The 15,998-nt window shown below is 45.7% G+C and overlaps 1 protein-coding gene across 2 annotated transcripts in view; it reads left to right on the forward strand.

The window, feature by feature from the left end:
• INSIG2 (insulin induced gene 2) overlaps nt 1-15,998 on the forward strand; it is a 175,238-nt gene that overhangs the window by 133,150 nt on the left and 26,090 nt on the right. For both annotated transcript variants that reach the window (XM_078682377.1, XM_078682378.1), the window contains exons 3-4: nt 3,380-3,504; nt 8,582-8,748. In XM_078682377.1, coding sequence (XP_078538503.1) covers nt 3,380-3,504; nt 8,582-8,748 — 292 coding nt within the window. The remainder of the gene's footprint in view (nt 1-3,379; nt 3,505-8,581; nt 8,749-15,998) is intronic.

A 15,998-nucleotide genomic window follows, 5' to 3' on the forward strand; every position in this document is an offset into this window, starting at 1 on the left:
CATCCATTGTTGATTTTACCGGAGCATTAGTTATTTTTGAAACTTTAGTCTTCTTTGTACAACCACCCTTTTTAATGCTCCTCCACGTTTCCTCTTTACTAAAGGTTTGGATAGTTGGGGATTAATATTAAGCATAGATGTCGACCTAGTGGAAATGCACGACCCAGGGACATTCAATGTATTGTCTGTAGGTGAATCACTTATTGCTACAGTAGCACTAATTTCCTGAATTACTGACTTATATAATTGCTCTTGCAAATATTGGCTATTTCCATCCCCCAAATTAATATCGGGGTGCAAAGTGGGAACAATCACTTGGTTTGGAGAGGGGGCTGATGCTAAACCCCCCAACGATGATCGTCTCAGGTACATGGGTTCTAGGGACAGGCGGCGTTCAGTCAAAGCGATTTCGTGCTCCAGGACCGAAGTGGCTCTAGTTATAAACTGGTCCAAAGTCCCAGTAATGCTCCCTCCCGTCCCTCCAGTCCCTCCATTTAATGCCTTTCTACCTTTCCCTGTTCTTGACGCCATTACCCTAGTGTACTAGGCTATATCTTATCACAGAATTACCCCCTTACAAGACAGGAAAAACATTCAATTAATCAACAATATAAATAAAAAGGATTTAAAGTCTTAAGATGATGACAATATTCAGGGGTGGCCCAGCCCAGTCTCTACCTGTCTCAGACGGGCTCAGACAGGCCCGCCCATGGCCCGGGCTTCGCCCGGCTCGCGTCCCGCGAAGCGGGGGCCGCGAGTGGTTATGTAGCGTGTGTGGGCGGGGCAACAGGATGCAGGTGAGCAAGGTTTTAGGCTCCTGGGCTATGTAGTTCGTTCAGTTTCTCCTCCGATTTGCCAACAAACCACGCTACGACGCGGGGGCCGAGTGGTTATGTAGCGCCTGTGGGCGGGGCAACAGGATGCAGGTGAGCAAGGTTTTAGGCTCCTGGGCTATGTAGTCCGTTCAGTTTCTCCTCCGATTTGCCAACAAACCACGCTACGAGCAGCTCCCGCGAAGCGGGGGCCGCTGGGCGTTATGTAGCGCGTGTGGGCGGGGCAAAAAAGATGCCGGTGAGCAAGGTTTTAGGCTCCTGGGCTATGTAGTCCGTTCAGTTTCTCCTCCGATTTGCCAACAAACCACACCTCATACTGATATATAATGCATACTCAATCTACTTCCATTTCATTATGACCTCACATGACCAATAAGGAACACACTGCTTTGTACCAGCTGAATCTCCTTGGAAAATAAAACATTTACTCCCCACTCAAGTGTTTCACCTTAGCTCTAGGTTTTACACATATGCAACAGGAAGGCATATTGAATATTTTACCAGACTCCACACTTTATGGATGCTCGGATGCTCCCCACCTTTCTGCTGCCTGTCTAACCCCCATCCACAGATGGGATGCCCACATTACCCAACCCATTCTAATAGGTACTGGCTCCGTCGGTCAGCCATATGAAATTGAAAAACTACTCTCATCTCCACATAGTTCAGCACCAACAATTTGGATTCTTGCCAACAAGTATGGGATGTTAAGAAGTCAAAGAGGAACCTACTGTCCCAGCCTCTCATTTCTGGAAATCTAGAGAGCCACTCACCACTAGTCATGAACAGACACTCAACTCTGGATTGACGTGCTGTATACCAACAACTAGGGCTATCCCTGACTGATGCCCGGTGGTGCTACCTGTTAGCTAAAGAGGAGATGGGTTGTGGACTTCCCCCCTCGGCCATCACCTACCCAGCAGGACTTTGGGCAGCCTTTCCTTCGTCTCTACGTCGTATCTCCTTCCTACCCCTTTAACCTTCCCCTACCCTTCTACGCTCCATTTATATCGCCTTCCATGTTTTTTAGCCGAGACCTTGCTATTTTGCCGATGCTTGGTGGAGCTACCTGATGGCTAAAGAGGAGCTGGGCCGTGGACTTCCCCCTAGGCCATTACTTACCCAGCCTGACTTGGGGCAGACTTTCCCTCGCCGTCGTATCTCCCCCTTACCCCTTCACCCTTTCCCTTCTACGCTCCATTTATCTCATTTTCTATGCTCTTTACATGTTTTACTAGCAATCTGATGTAACCTGTTTCCTGAAGTAATTTTTGTAACTTTGTGGAACCTCATGTAAAGCGCTCTGATATCTTCGGGTCTAGCCAGCGCTATATAAAACTTATTAAATAAAATCCTGGTTCCAATACAGGAAGAACCTAAAGGTACTCTAGTTTCAGCAATGTTTTCTTCCACAGACTTACTAACTATCCTTTTTGTAGAAATAGATTTATGAAATATATTATACCAATGCCTTCTCGTCGATCTTTCGATGAACAACTTGTTTGTCTGCCATGAACACTGATCACTTAACTAAAATGAAAATCATGCTACCATGGAAATGGTTTTACCCATGCAACAAATAATTCCTTTGATATATGATTGAATTGTAAATTCATCAACCACAGCATATTCATTGGCCCTATATACATTTTGAATACTCATCAGTTACATCAATGTTCTCTTTCCCCCTTTTTCATGTAAATATCTGCACTACCCTTTTGCGCCAAATTCACACCAAACAAATACCCTAAATATAATGTAGCCTAGAACGCTAGCCAGCGCTAGAAGCGTGCACAGGTAATAATTGGTTCTAAACTGCTTACCTTTCATCTGACAGACCTATTTGATTAATTAACCTGAACACTGATTTATATCAGTCTTTTCTCATACTTTTTGTGCTGTCAGCTTTGAGCAAGAGATTGAAAAACAATATTGAGGAGAGATCTTCCATTCATTGTGATTTTGAATAGGATTAGGAAGCAGTGGAGCTAATACATTAATAAATAAATCATTATTTAACTTGAATAATCCAGCATTGTCATATAGTAAAGATGTATTTAATGGCGGGGTCATTTATTCAATAAACTAGTATCAAGGATACTGTTTGGAATGTAAGTACTCCAAGAATCAAAAACTAAAAATTGATAGATGTTAAGACATACTTGCTGTATTTTCTTGTGTGTGAATACATTTGTACTTCAGAGTTTTATTTTTTATAGTGAAAAGCGCTAAACATTACATAAATAAAAGTAACTGTATTTGTCGCCCTCTATATATTATGCAGTACAATGTAGAGTGAACCATATGTCAGGATAGACTAAGCTGCAATAATCTTTGCTGTTTCTCTTTAATGTATTGCCACGCTTGGTTTACTCGTTATTGAGCAGCCCTTAATTCCTGATTTAATGCTAGTGATGCCACTGTTTGCTTTTTAGATATTATTTTGAAATTTCCCTGTTCTCCTGTTGAACAAAACTGATGACAACAGTGTTTTCGTCAAGCGTACCATATTGACCATATGCTTTCTCTCCCACATTTATCTACAGCGGTGATTGGCCTTTTGTACCCTTGCATCGACAGACATCTTGGAGAGCCACACAAATTCAAGAGAGAGTGGTCCAGCGTAATGCGATGTGTAGCTGTCTTTGTGGGTATTAATCACGCCAGCGCTGTATCCTTGTCCTGCAAATTGTTTAAGCTCATTCATAGCTTTTATGCACTTCTCAATTTTTGTTGGGTTGGTCAGCAATAATCCAGCATAACTTTTAAAAATCCGCATTTTCAAATGGGTTCCTGGTAGGTGGTAGCAATATAAACAAGCATTTCAATGCAATAGGTCTCGCATTATTAAAGTTTGAGCTATTGGTGTTGCATTATTAGCCTGTCGTTTCACATTAACTCACTCAACAGTTCTGGCTAGTGTTTCCAATATTAATAATATGAAAACGCAATATTATTATGACTTCTTTATAGTACAACTAACAGTTTGTCTGCCTTTTTGACCTTGAAGTGCTGTGAGAGTGCAATATACTGTTCCTGACACCCCGGGGTTGTATACGGGTTTAAGGACTGTCCACTAACTCTGTGTGTGTGTGTCTGGATACTGCCCACTGCCAGCGCTGTGTGTGTAGTGGAAACATTCCATCCCATGGACAGTACTGTGGTGTACAGAGCCCTCATAGCGATGTGTGTGCTAAATCAGCCGGTGTAGTGAGCTCTTGCTCGATGGGGTATGCTGGCTGGTTGCTTTTTGTTCGTTTTTGTTTTGCAGTTATATATAGCGCGAAGTCCACCCAAAAGTATTGGAGAGATTTACAGGAAAACCAGTTACATTACACAAGAACACATTGCCTATTGGAAGGCGCAGGGACATTAACTAATTAGCCCAGAATCAACAGCGCGGCTCGAACCTGGTTCCTTAGCTTCCCGCTCTGCAGCTCTGGTCATTACGCTACATCCTTGTGCTTTAGGGAGATTGCCTACTGTTGTGTTGTGTGCCTATGCTCTGTTTTTGTACAGTTCTATTGCAGAGAGGGCTACTGTGCCCCTAATATTCTGTGCAGTGCGCGACAGTGATGCAATGCATCAGGTGTTAGTGGGGAAGGAGGGGTCTGGGGACACAGTGAGGAGCAGCGGGTTATAGAGTCTCCAGAAGTGTGCCCCGGGTGGTACTGTCCCTCTCGTTCCTTAGTATGCTGCAGGCTGAATACTCTACACAGGGTACTGCCTATAAATAATAAGGTATCCCATACATTGGCAGAACTGTTCCGACCTCAAACCCTTAAAAAAGAAAAAGAAAAAAACAAGGCGGTACCCAGGAGGGACTAACAAGCCTCATAATGAATTGGAATTCAGCTTTTACGAAGGACAATGACACCAGCCAATTAAAAATATGGGCTGAACGTGGGCGGGGCTTCCACTGCATACTCTATTACACCATGCTTCGCAGAGCTGGCAGTGCATGTGCCCTGCGGCTAGCTAGATCTAAAAAAACGAATTGTATAGTTGTCTAAGACTCTAGGCATTACAGTGTCACGTGTGTGCCCCTGAACCTTCAACCTCAGGCAGCTGGCTAAATAAACAAAATGATCACAGCTTAATAGAGAGCAATAGCTTTTTTGTGGAAGCACACAACTTCTGCCCCAAACATGTGAGCGGATCCAAATCCCCCTCCTGGTAATTCCCACAAAATAGTCTGGTGACATCTGCGCTGTTAAGCCAGTCCTTAAAAAATTAGTGGTGCCCATACCCCACCTTTGCTCCCTACTGCAAATTGTCACTCCTGCTCTTCTCAAGTGAAACCCCGGAGATGAATGTCACACGTGTCAAAGTTCTAATGTTCTCAGTGAAATTAAACTGTCGTTTTATGTAGACAGTGTAGTTATGAAGGGTCAGCATTAAGAAAGTACTTTATGACTGTCAATATTCACAGTTATCACTGAGTACACCAATGTCCACAGCGTTTCTACAGCAAGACTTGTTCATTATTTAAACCCAATCATTGTTTCTACATGCAACACAAAAGTAGATCACAGTTTTTGGTTGGCAGTAACCGTTTAAGTTTAATAATTTTATTGCCACATTTCAGGATTCATTTACGGGTGATGCGAGTGTTCAGCGCCGTATTAATAATTGCTGACACCCTGTTTTGAGTACCAAGCCAGAGTAACCGGGAATATAATACTTTACGTAGTACATCAACGTAGTACCTGCGGTCTCCTTGTAATTCTGGAGTTGCGGCTCTCATGAGGCATGGAGCGAGTAAAAGCCAACCCCACAGTTGTCCGGATCCCAGCTGTCTTTTAGCGGGGAAAAGGGTCGCCGTCACTTTTTTCTCAGGGGACCCTATGGCCCGAGGACATCAGGTGTGCGGTTCTCAGTGAAACTGAACTACCTTGTAATACATTAGTGTCGTTTTCCAGGGTCTGCATTAAGAAAGCAGCTTACGACTGTCAACGATCAACATTATCACCGAGTACACAAATGTCCCTCTCGGTTCGAGAGGGAGCCCGCCAATGTCGTTCTTTGGCATGGACCGCGTTTAAATTGACAATTTGAAACGTTTACGTTTTACTTGCACCAAATCAGTTGACACATCTGGCTCTGATTCAAACACCAAGTTACATCAAGCCGAAGCTAAACGTAGAAATCGGGCTGAAACTTCTAAATAAGTATGCCGAATGCAATCACGTCCTCTCTACGGCCAAGTATAAAGCTAAAATGACACCTAGAGAGAACAATTCTAGGGCCAAATAGTGAAGTGGAGAGCAAAACAATGCCAGGTAATACTTTATTCAAGGTGAAAAGAAAACCTCATATTTCACGAATGTTCTTATGCCTTAGCGCAGCATAAAATGTGTGACCCATCTGTGACTAATAGGTGACTGAGCAGGTTTGCACAAGTTTCGCAGCCTTGAAATACTCCGAGATCAGGAACGTGACTGTTGTCGAGAGAGTGAAAGGCAACACTGCAACTTTCACAAGGACATGCCAAACGGCCCCCGACCGTGTGAAAGTCATTGTCTTCACCCGTTCAATCTCTGACAAATCATTTTGCATGTGAAAATGCAAGGAAGTGCTTGCATTTTGCATGGTAATGCCCTTTTAATGCAGTTATGTTATTTAGCACCTTAAAGCCTTCTGGGTGAGCAAATGAATATGGTTAGACATGAAATGTTCGAATTTCCAATATCTTGAGTTGTATTGATTTGTTGTTCAAAAGTAAACTTCACAAAATAAGACTGGTGTGTATTTGTTTACGGTATTTCCAAAGTAAATTACTCACAACATATGCAGGCTGCAACATTTTTGGGAGCAGCTAGAAACCCTGTTAAGATGAGTGTAGGTCAGAAGAATACCGGAAGAATCCTATGGTGCTTGCACTTTCCTCCTTTGATTATTTATGCTTCAAATGATGCCAACAAATTTCAGAAAACCAGCATGTTTGATTGGTCATGCAAAACATGAATATAATCAGTAAGCCTCTCTTCTGAAACCTTCACCACCACATAAACAGCAGTACTACTAAAATTGTTCTACAATAGCCCCATTCGTAATTTGCTTTTTCACTGTTCTAAGGCAAACTACATTTTATACTACTTCAGTAAGACACAAAGTGTGCCTTCCACTTGCTTCTGGCTTTATTAAAATGGGTGACAATCACGGCACCCCGCGCTTTACCTACAGCCATGTTAAGCTAAAGCGCGGGTGCCGCGATTGTAGCAAAAGTAAAGAAATAGAAAAACATCTATTTCTTTACCTTTGCAACAATCCCGGCACCCGTGCTTTAGCTTAACATGGCTGAAGATAAAACGCGGGTGCCGGCAAAGTGAAAATAACCTTCCACTTGCTTCTGTCTTTATTAACTAGAGCCTCCGGAAGCTATGATCAACATGCCTGCGAGTGGTGCGCGCGCGCTTGCGCCACAGCGAAACATGTGGATTTGATTATCGCACCCATGCCTGGGCACGATAATTGAAACCACATGTCGCTTAATAGACACCAACCGGCCGTGGGCAGAGCTATGTGCCCGCCTTTGACCTATTGCGTGCTGTCTTGCTAAAAAAACATGCACGCAAAGGCCAATAGCGGGACACAATAGGAAAACCACACGCACGAGCGCGTGCAATTCCTAGGTCAGAGCTGAAACCCCGTTTTTCACCTACTAAATGTCTCACGCTGCACGACAGTGCTGCGCACTGCAACGCTAGGCACGAGACCTAATGGAGATGTTCTGGCTTTCCCAAGAATGCGGGACGCCATTAACGAATCCTCTGTGCTGCTGTCATCAAAAATCACAATTTTGTTTTTGTTTGTTTCTTTGCCGTGGCATTTGAAGAGATCTATGTAAACTTGAATTTTCGGATAATTAATTTTTTGGGGATGTTTTCCTTTTTTTTGTTATACGGAGAACATTGTGCAGACATATAAAAATATAATTATAGAATGAGCAATAGATAATTCATATAGTAATAATACAGTGTATGCCACCTCGTCTCTAAGTACACCTCTATTTTATCATTAACCCTAAAACTCTTCTCCTTGATGTACCCCCACGTACACTACAACTCTTTAGTGCCCGAGGTAGAAGTCTTTTATTTCTTTTGGTGATAAAAAACTAACAAAAGATTTACTTAAATACTTTTTTCTTGCAATGCTCGGTCGTAGACAAGGAATTAGGTTACATTTTCTGAAGGGTGTTGAACACACTACATATTTTAAACCAAGTGTATTATATAGGATTCTTGGTAGCCAAGTCATAATTCATTTTTTAAACTATTTTTAAAGGGACACCCATGTCCTCAAGTTTCCCATTGATGAGGGCATAGCTTTCTGAAAGGGGTACTGAACATGATACAGAAGTGACTTGTAGCAGGTCTGTTATTAGTTAGCCGAATAGTACAGTACATAATTGGCATCATAGGTTATTTCTCCTCTCCTTTTAGTGGATTCTTTTTAGTTATTTCGTTGCAAGAATTAGTCCCGGTCTTTTGGTTTTCTGTAGAAAGTATGCGCACGATAGCAATCCCTTGTGACTTGAGAAGAATTTTACTAAACTGTTTTTATGAATTTGTCAGCACACTTATCCTAACTTTTCTAGAACCAGTCTCATCTCCAGCCTTTGCTCCTTTCAGGTTTACCTTAAATCAAAAGTATTTCACATGGTGGTGTAAATCCGTTTTCTGATTTGTAGAGAAGAGATTACCTTTTTCCGTCAACAGTTCTCTTTTCCTCAATGGTGATCGCAGAAAGTGGACTTCGCAAATAACATGCAGCTCTCCCTTACGTTGGCTGCACTTTCCATTGGGCTCTGGTGGACATTTGATAGATCAAGAAGCGGATTTGGTCTTGGAATTGGTATTGCTTTCCTTGCAACCTTGGTGTCTCAACTTTTAGTCTACAATGGTGTTTATCAGTAAGTATATAAGCTTAAATTGAAACTTTCTTTATTAGTTCAGAATATAGTGCAGATTCTGCAGTTCCATTGATTTCAACTACTGATGCTTCATTTTGTCTTTAGGGAGGGACTGTCTCACTCCAGGCAGTACTAATTGTGCCTCTGCCATTTTTTTAATGATAAGCAGCACTGTTAGCATTATTCTTGCTGAAATGTTCTGGAATACCTTTTTGAGTATGAACATACTCTCTGCCATGTTAATGTCATGTATTTGTCATCTATGTTTTATTCCTTGGTTTTGTCTTCAACTTCATTCACTGCTACATGTACATGTATATCTTTTGTTTGGATGAGCTGCATTTAAATTCTTTCCTCTCTATAGAATTACCAATATATTTTAAAGGGGCAAAGTGTGAGTCCTAGACCTGGACCTATGGTACATTTGAAGAAAGTGTGGTTTGTAGTAAGGCCTTATGGATGAAGAAGCATTGTTCCTGAACCCATTTGTTTACACAAACCAAAAATATATTTCAGGTGTTACGACTGGCTTGAAAAACAAATGAGGAGACGGAAGACTTAGAAAGCTGTTATGGGGGTTAGCACAGTGACTCCATTATAGTGATCCTGTTACTTTATTGCTTTTACCTGTGCTGGCATAGTGTAAAAACAAGCCAACAGGTGTGGCTTTAATATGCTGTTTGGACGGAAAAGTCCTCTGCATGTTAAGAGACGTGCAGGTCTACCTTGAGTGCCTAACTCTACTGTTGTCTGGGCCTCCAATGAATATATATATTTTTGTCATAGGCAAATACAGATCATGCATGTGCGCCATAACATAGGTCTGTCTCACAGATTGCTATCTTTTTGGACTGGGAGGGATGCTCAAAGGACTACCCCCATAGTGGTGGAAGGGTACCGCCTTCACAAGGTGCTAAACAGCACACGTGCGGTGGTGGCCACATACCGTAGCAGTGAACAGGACCTTTTTACCCTGTGTCTCTAAAGTGAGGCCTACAGGCTCACTTGCCTATTTAAACATTAAGCTGTGGTGTGCTTAACTCACTCTTGGCCTACATCAGTTAGGTGTGGAGTGCTGTGCAGTGCAGAAGTAGTGACTCTGAGCGTGTTGTATGCGTGCCTATGAAGGGTACAGTACAGGGATGGAGCAGTACTCTGCATTGCCTGTGCGGATAGTGCATTCACTGGGTGTATGTATGCCAGCGAGTAATACATTACATGAGAGACGTAGTGCTGTGCTGTGCGTGCACAATGAAACCATGTGCTGTTTGTATATGTGCTTGTGGTAAGGATCGTACATGAAGCGTGAAGTGTTGTGCAGCGCACATGGTGAATGTGTGTACTGGCAGTGTGTGTTTGTAAATAGCACAGACTAGTGAAACGCAGAAAACTTCAGTGCTGAACAGTGAGCGAAGACAGTGGGTTCTGAATGCATGTCGACATGTAAGGGTAAATGCATGGAGTATCCGTGCTAAACGGAAAGTGTGCTGTGAATGCACACTGAGTAAATGTGCCAGCAATGATGCATTACAAGCAGGACTCTCGGTTCTGTTTTGGGAAGCCCAGGCCTGCCTGGTGTAGACATGAGGAGGAAAGGTTTCCCCAGACAGATTTGTGTGTTGCTGCAGTCCTGTTGGCTGGGTGTGGGGCACACACTGGAGGGAAAAGGAAGAGACTCCCTCTACATTAGAAAGACTGCTCTCTGTGTCATTAATAGATCACAAGGAAGAGGCCTGGACACCTCTCAGGAAAAGAGATGCGGCTGATACAGGAATCATAAAGAGTAGGTCTGAAAGTCTAAAATTGACCTGTGATGCACGTATTACTGCGACTGATATCCAGGTGTGAACTCTGGTCACTCCTTTGAATTTTTTTGTGGGATAATCGGTTTCAGAATCTTGCTGGTAATACAGACATCTTTCATGAGAAAAGAAGAAAAAAAGGGAAGTGTCCATTTCAAAAGACGCGGAGCCCCAACATAAAATGTAAAGGGCACAAACTCTGAATTACATTTTGGTGTCTGGAAATGGACTAAAAGAAAGGGAGGTTGAGTCCCCAAACTTTTTCTTCTACTAAGCAACCCAATGGGCTTTATTAGAAGGGAAAGCTCTGTTTGTTACTAGGACTTGGGCCTAGCCCTGCTAGTCTCACGGCTGGTTGAGGGGGACATCACCCAGGACCTCAAGATCACCTGAGCTGGATCACCACCGCCTGCCTGCTTTCCTAGACCATTTTACAGAGAGCTTTGGAGGAAGCGAGGTCCAGTAGGGAGCCCTGCATGAGGATTCCTTGAGTGAGACCATGCACCAAGCGGGTGGTTACCCTCTGCGACCCTCAGACACCAGGAGAGGGCTGCCGTTTTTTGAGCTGTACCAAAAGCGCGGTGCAAGAAGCAACAGACTGCATTGCCGCGGTGACCCTTAATGCCGGAGGGGGTCACCAGTGAACTGATTTTGGGCCAAGAGTGCAGGACTTGTGACTTCTGAAATTGGCAACCCCTTATGCCAGGAGGGTCCTCTATAGTGAGGCCGATTGCATAACGAGAGTATGCGCCCAGTTGGTGAGTACCATCGCAATACCATATGTCAGGAGGGGCTGCCAGCACCACGTTGGTCAAGGGTTATGGATGCAGTGACCTGCACCGGACGGAGTCCCTTAGGATCAACAAGACTGTTCTGAGGAAATTGTACCCTCATAGGAGCTCTGGTCTGGAGCTGAAGGATCACACCACCAGCCACCCCCAACCCCCATTAGGGTGAAGAAACAACTTATCTTTGTGTCTGCTGAGGGGGAGAACCTCCGATCACTACAGCTAACAAACCGTGCTGCTCCACTGTGCTGCCAGGTTCTGCCATATACACCCGGAGCACCCTCTGCCTTACAGGATCAGGACCCTTGAGCGCCAGAGGAGAGGGTACTCGCTCAACACTGCAGAACTGCTGGAGTGGGTAAGACTGGAGCTGGGCCTTTTATGACCCTGGAGAAGCTTGTTACTTACAGTTCTGCGCACCATGGGCACTTTTGACTAATTCCTAAAGAGTCAAAGGTAGAACAAAGGTAAAACTCATGAGTACAGCCTAATAGTTTGCATTCCCTGGATGTAGCCACCAGTGAATGGGGAATAGCCATAAACATGTTACACTAAGGAGTGTGCGACACAGATTTGCCTGATAACTATTAGAGCTCCAACCTCAAGGAAGTTTGTTATTGCTTCTGAATGTCCTATGCCTTTGCATGTGTAGAGTGAGAAATATATTGCTACTTTTTGTCAAAAGAACAAGTATTTGGCTGGCCATTGAGTTATTGCTTGTACTGTTTGCCCTTTGAGTTGTAAGTTGTGTTCACTGACCTGTAACTTTGAGTGCTAGACCACAGCTACCATTCGGAGTCAAGAGCAGAAGGAGTACTTGTCCCAGTTGCTCCGGACCCATAGAAGGTCGTGCCCCTGGACATCAGGAGGGATAGGCCTTAACCACCACAGTTGGGCCCTGTAGCCCCTCATGCCACATGGCCCTCTCAAAGGGGTTCTTATAGTAACACACCTCAAAACAAAGATATGCATGAATGCTAATTAATTAATGAAATGGGGGGGCGCTAGTGAGCCCGAAGCAAGATGGCCACACATTAGTGCAGCTCTGCTGGTTGGGGCCATAATCCGTACTTTATCCTCTACTTCGCCCAGTCATCTGCAGTGGAGAGTTAGCGCGTTGGAATCTACATTGTTTGCTGCATCGATTGCGGTGATTTATGCGGCTGCTGCCTCTGCGGAAAAGCTGATATGCAGCCTCTGGTGGTCAGCGTATAAAATGGCAGCAGTTGGGAGCTGAGGCGGGCACCGACAAGGCCTGGCTGTGTTGGAGCCGCTACTGCTTGTGGAGTGAAGGCTGTGGCGTGGTGGTTGATGAAGGCACTGGGGTGGCGAGCTACTTTGTTACGGCGCTGCACGGATCTCTTTTGTGCAAGGTGAGCATCGGAGACTGTGGGGGCCTGAGCACGAGCTGTGGATTGCCAGCGCGGAGGCGCGCGTAGGTCGGATGGCACATTACGGCGCGGCCCTGCCACTGATGTAATACTCCCTGGTGCCGGAGTAAGGCTGGAAGACCTGTTGGCATTGCGAGCATAGGAGGCGGCGCTGTCTGGGGAAAGCGGCTGCAGCTGCGGAGGATCGAGGATGTCCAGTGCATTATCGGCGTCAAGCTGTGCGGAGGCAATCAGGATTATTGCGGCACGGCCTTTCCGCTGCTACGGCGAGCCTCGGTGCCGAAGAGCAGCTTGGTGTCCTGCTGTCGTTGCGGGCACTGGAGGCAGCGCTGTCTGGGGCCGATGCTTGGATCTGTGGCCCTGGCTGGAGTTGGGCGCAATATCGGCGGCATGGTGGTGAGTTAAATGATTATGCAAGCGGAGAGCTAGAGGAGGCCGGACAGCGGGAGCAGAGACTGTTTGGCGAGCATGTTGTGAACCAGGGGGGCCCCCTTGAGGTAATCGGCCTGTGAATTGTGTTGCCTGAGACGGCTTGGGCTATGTTAAGGAGCTACTGCGCACCTCTGCTCCTAGTGAAACAGGCAATCCCCTTTTCTTGCTGGGCTTCATGACGGTGCCTACTGTGGCAGAGTGATTGTGGAGCCCATATAGCACTTTCAGTTACCCTCTTGGACAACGCTGTGGAGATTGGTGGGGCCTGCGAACGCTGTGGTTGGCTTGTTCGGGATACACCTTGGCTGCTGGTTGAAGCGGCTGGCGTGGTGCCTGTTCCTGCGCAAGCTTGGGCCTAGTTGCTTGGTGTGACGTCTGCCGTGGGATTCATCTTTGATACTGCTGTGGCGCTGCGTGGTGGACTGCCGACTCTGCTTCTATGCCTGGGCCTATTTGGTGTTGCACATAACTCAGGAGAGGATCTGGGGAGTACTACTGCACCGGTATTGACCAGGAACTGTGGCAGATCTATTTTTGGATTGTTCTCCGCGGCCTGTTTTGGGACTGAGTCAGAGTGTGTCTTCCTGCACCGATTGCGACCAGCACCATGGCCGCGTGGCCCTGACGGAGTGTAGAGGACCTGCATAACCTTGCGGATCGGTTGGTGGGTACAGTGCACAGTCTACAGATTGTTTGTTCAGGTGGCAGGATGGTTAAGCCGGACAAGCACCTGCAATCTACGCTCTCCTTCAAATCTATTTACAACAAGGGGTGGTGATGGACAGAGTCTCTGAATTAAGCAGAATACTCTCACCCAGTCAAGAGATCAGGGCTAGATCCAACACCGTTTTTTAGCTCATTGCACCATCCCAGTTTCAGAACCTGGCTGTATGCAAATTAGTCTGTCCCTGGCCCAGTGCATCATGGGAACAGGGCAGATCAGACTACAAAAGCCAATTCTTACACTGGGAAGGAAACAAGCTTCCGGGGACCGGTTTCTGGCATTTCAGCCGTCTTCGGCCCGGCTTGCTTGAATCCTGATGGTGCAATGAGCAAGGGACTCACATCTGAGTATACCCTTCCACGCTTAGGGTGGACAAAATTATTTACAACAAGGGGTGGTGATGGACAGAGTCTCTGAATTAAGCAGAATACTCTCACCCAGTCAAGAGATCAGGGCTAGATCCAACACCGTTTTTTAGCTCATTGCACCATCCCAGTTTCAGAACCTGGCTGTATGCAAATTAGTCTGTCCCTGGCCCAGTGCATCATGGGAACAGGGCAGACCAGACTACAAAAGCCAATTCTTACACTGGGAAGGAAACAAGCTTCCGGGGACCGGTTTCTGGCATTTCAGCCGTCTTCGGCCCGGCTTGCTTGAATCCTGATGGTGCAATGAGCAAGGGACTCACATCTGAGTATACCCTTCCACGCTTAGGGTGGACAAAATTATTTACAACAAGGGGTGGTGATGGACAGAGTCTCTGAATTAAGCAGAATACTCTCACCCAGTCAAGAGATCAGGGCTAGATCCAACACCGTTTTTTAGCTCATTGCACCATCCCAGTTTCAGAACCTGGCTGTATGCAAATTAGTCTGTCCCTGGCCCAGTGCATCATGGGAACAGGGCAGACCAGACTACAAAAGCCAATTCTTACACTGGGAAGGAAGCAAGCTTCCGGGGACCGGTTTCTGGCATTTCAGCCGTCTTCGGCCCGGCTTGATTGAATCCTGATGGTGCAATGAGCAAGGGACTCACATCTGAGTATACCCTTCCACGCTTAGGGTGGACAAAATTATTTACAACAAGGGGTGGTGATGGACAGAGTCTCTGAATTAAGCAGAATACTCTCACCCAGTCAAGGGATCAGGGCTAGATCCAACACCGTTTTTTAGCTCATTGCACCATCCCAGTTTCAGAACCTGGCTGTATGCAAATCTAAGCGCCTGAAGAAAACGCTAAAACAGGCAGCGTCTGACACAGAAACGATATGGAATCTGGGAGCAGCTCCAAGCTGGAAAAGGTGTTACTGGCAATGCAGCAGAGTCTTCAAACTATAGATGGAAATATAGACAACCTAAACTTGCATATGGACACCATGTCAGCAAAGTTAGACAAACATGGTGTGCGTCTGACGGAGGCGGAGCAATGTATCTCCACGGTTGAGGACAAGGTGGCATGTGTCACAAAGTCTTGCTCTGAGGTGGATAAGATATTGGAGGACATAAGGGCCAAGAACGAGGACTTGGAGGCGAGATCGCGCTGAAACAACTTGCGCATCATAGGAGTGCCTGAATCTACCAATACGGGCAAGTTGGAGCTTTATGTGGAGGACATGCTAAAAACCATGCTGGGGGCAGAGCATTTCTCCAATGTTCTGGTGGTGGAGAGAGCACACTGGTCTCTTGCACCACGTCCGGTGCCGGGGGCGCCAACGCGTCCGATTATCGCGAGACTTTTAAATGATAGCGACAGGGATGTGGCTCTTCGGCGTGCAAGAGAATTGGGCACCACTAGTTATCAGGGGCGGGGGGTGGCACTGTTTCCAGATTTTACAGTCTCGGTTCAACAGGCCAGGCGGGAGTTTCAGCATGTCAAAAAGAAGTTGCAGGATATGGAAATACAGTATGCCATGTTGTATCCCGTTCGGCTCAAGATAATGTATGGGAACAAGCTTCGGATCTGCATGACCCCGAAAGACGCTATGCAGTACATTAAGCAGTTGGAGAAGCGTGCTGCGACCAGGCAGGCTGGTGATGATGCGGACAATGAAGATTAGTATGTCATTGCAGGTCATATGCTGCTCCAGTTCAATACAGATGTGGTTCATTGTACG

The sequence above is a fragment of the Lissotriton helveticus genome, chromosome 3_1 (assembly GCF_964261635.1).
Source record: "Lissotriton helveticus chromosome 3_1, aLisHel1.1, whole genome shotgun sequence".
Classification (NCBI taxonomy): Eukaryota; Metazoa; Chordata; class Amphibia; order Caudata; family Salamandridae; genus Lissotriton; species Lissotriton helveticus.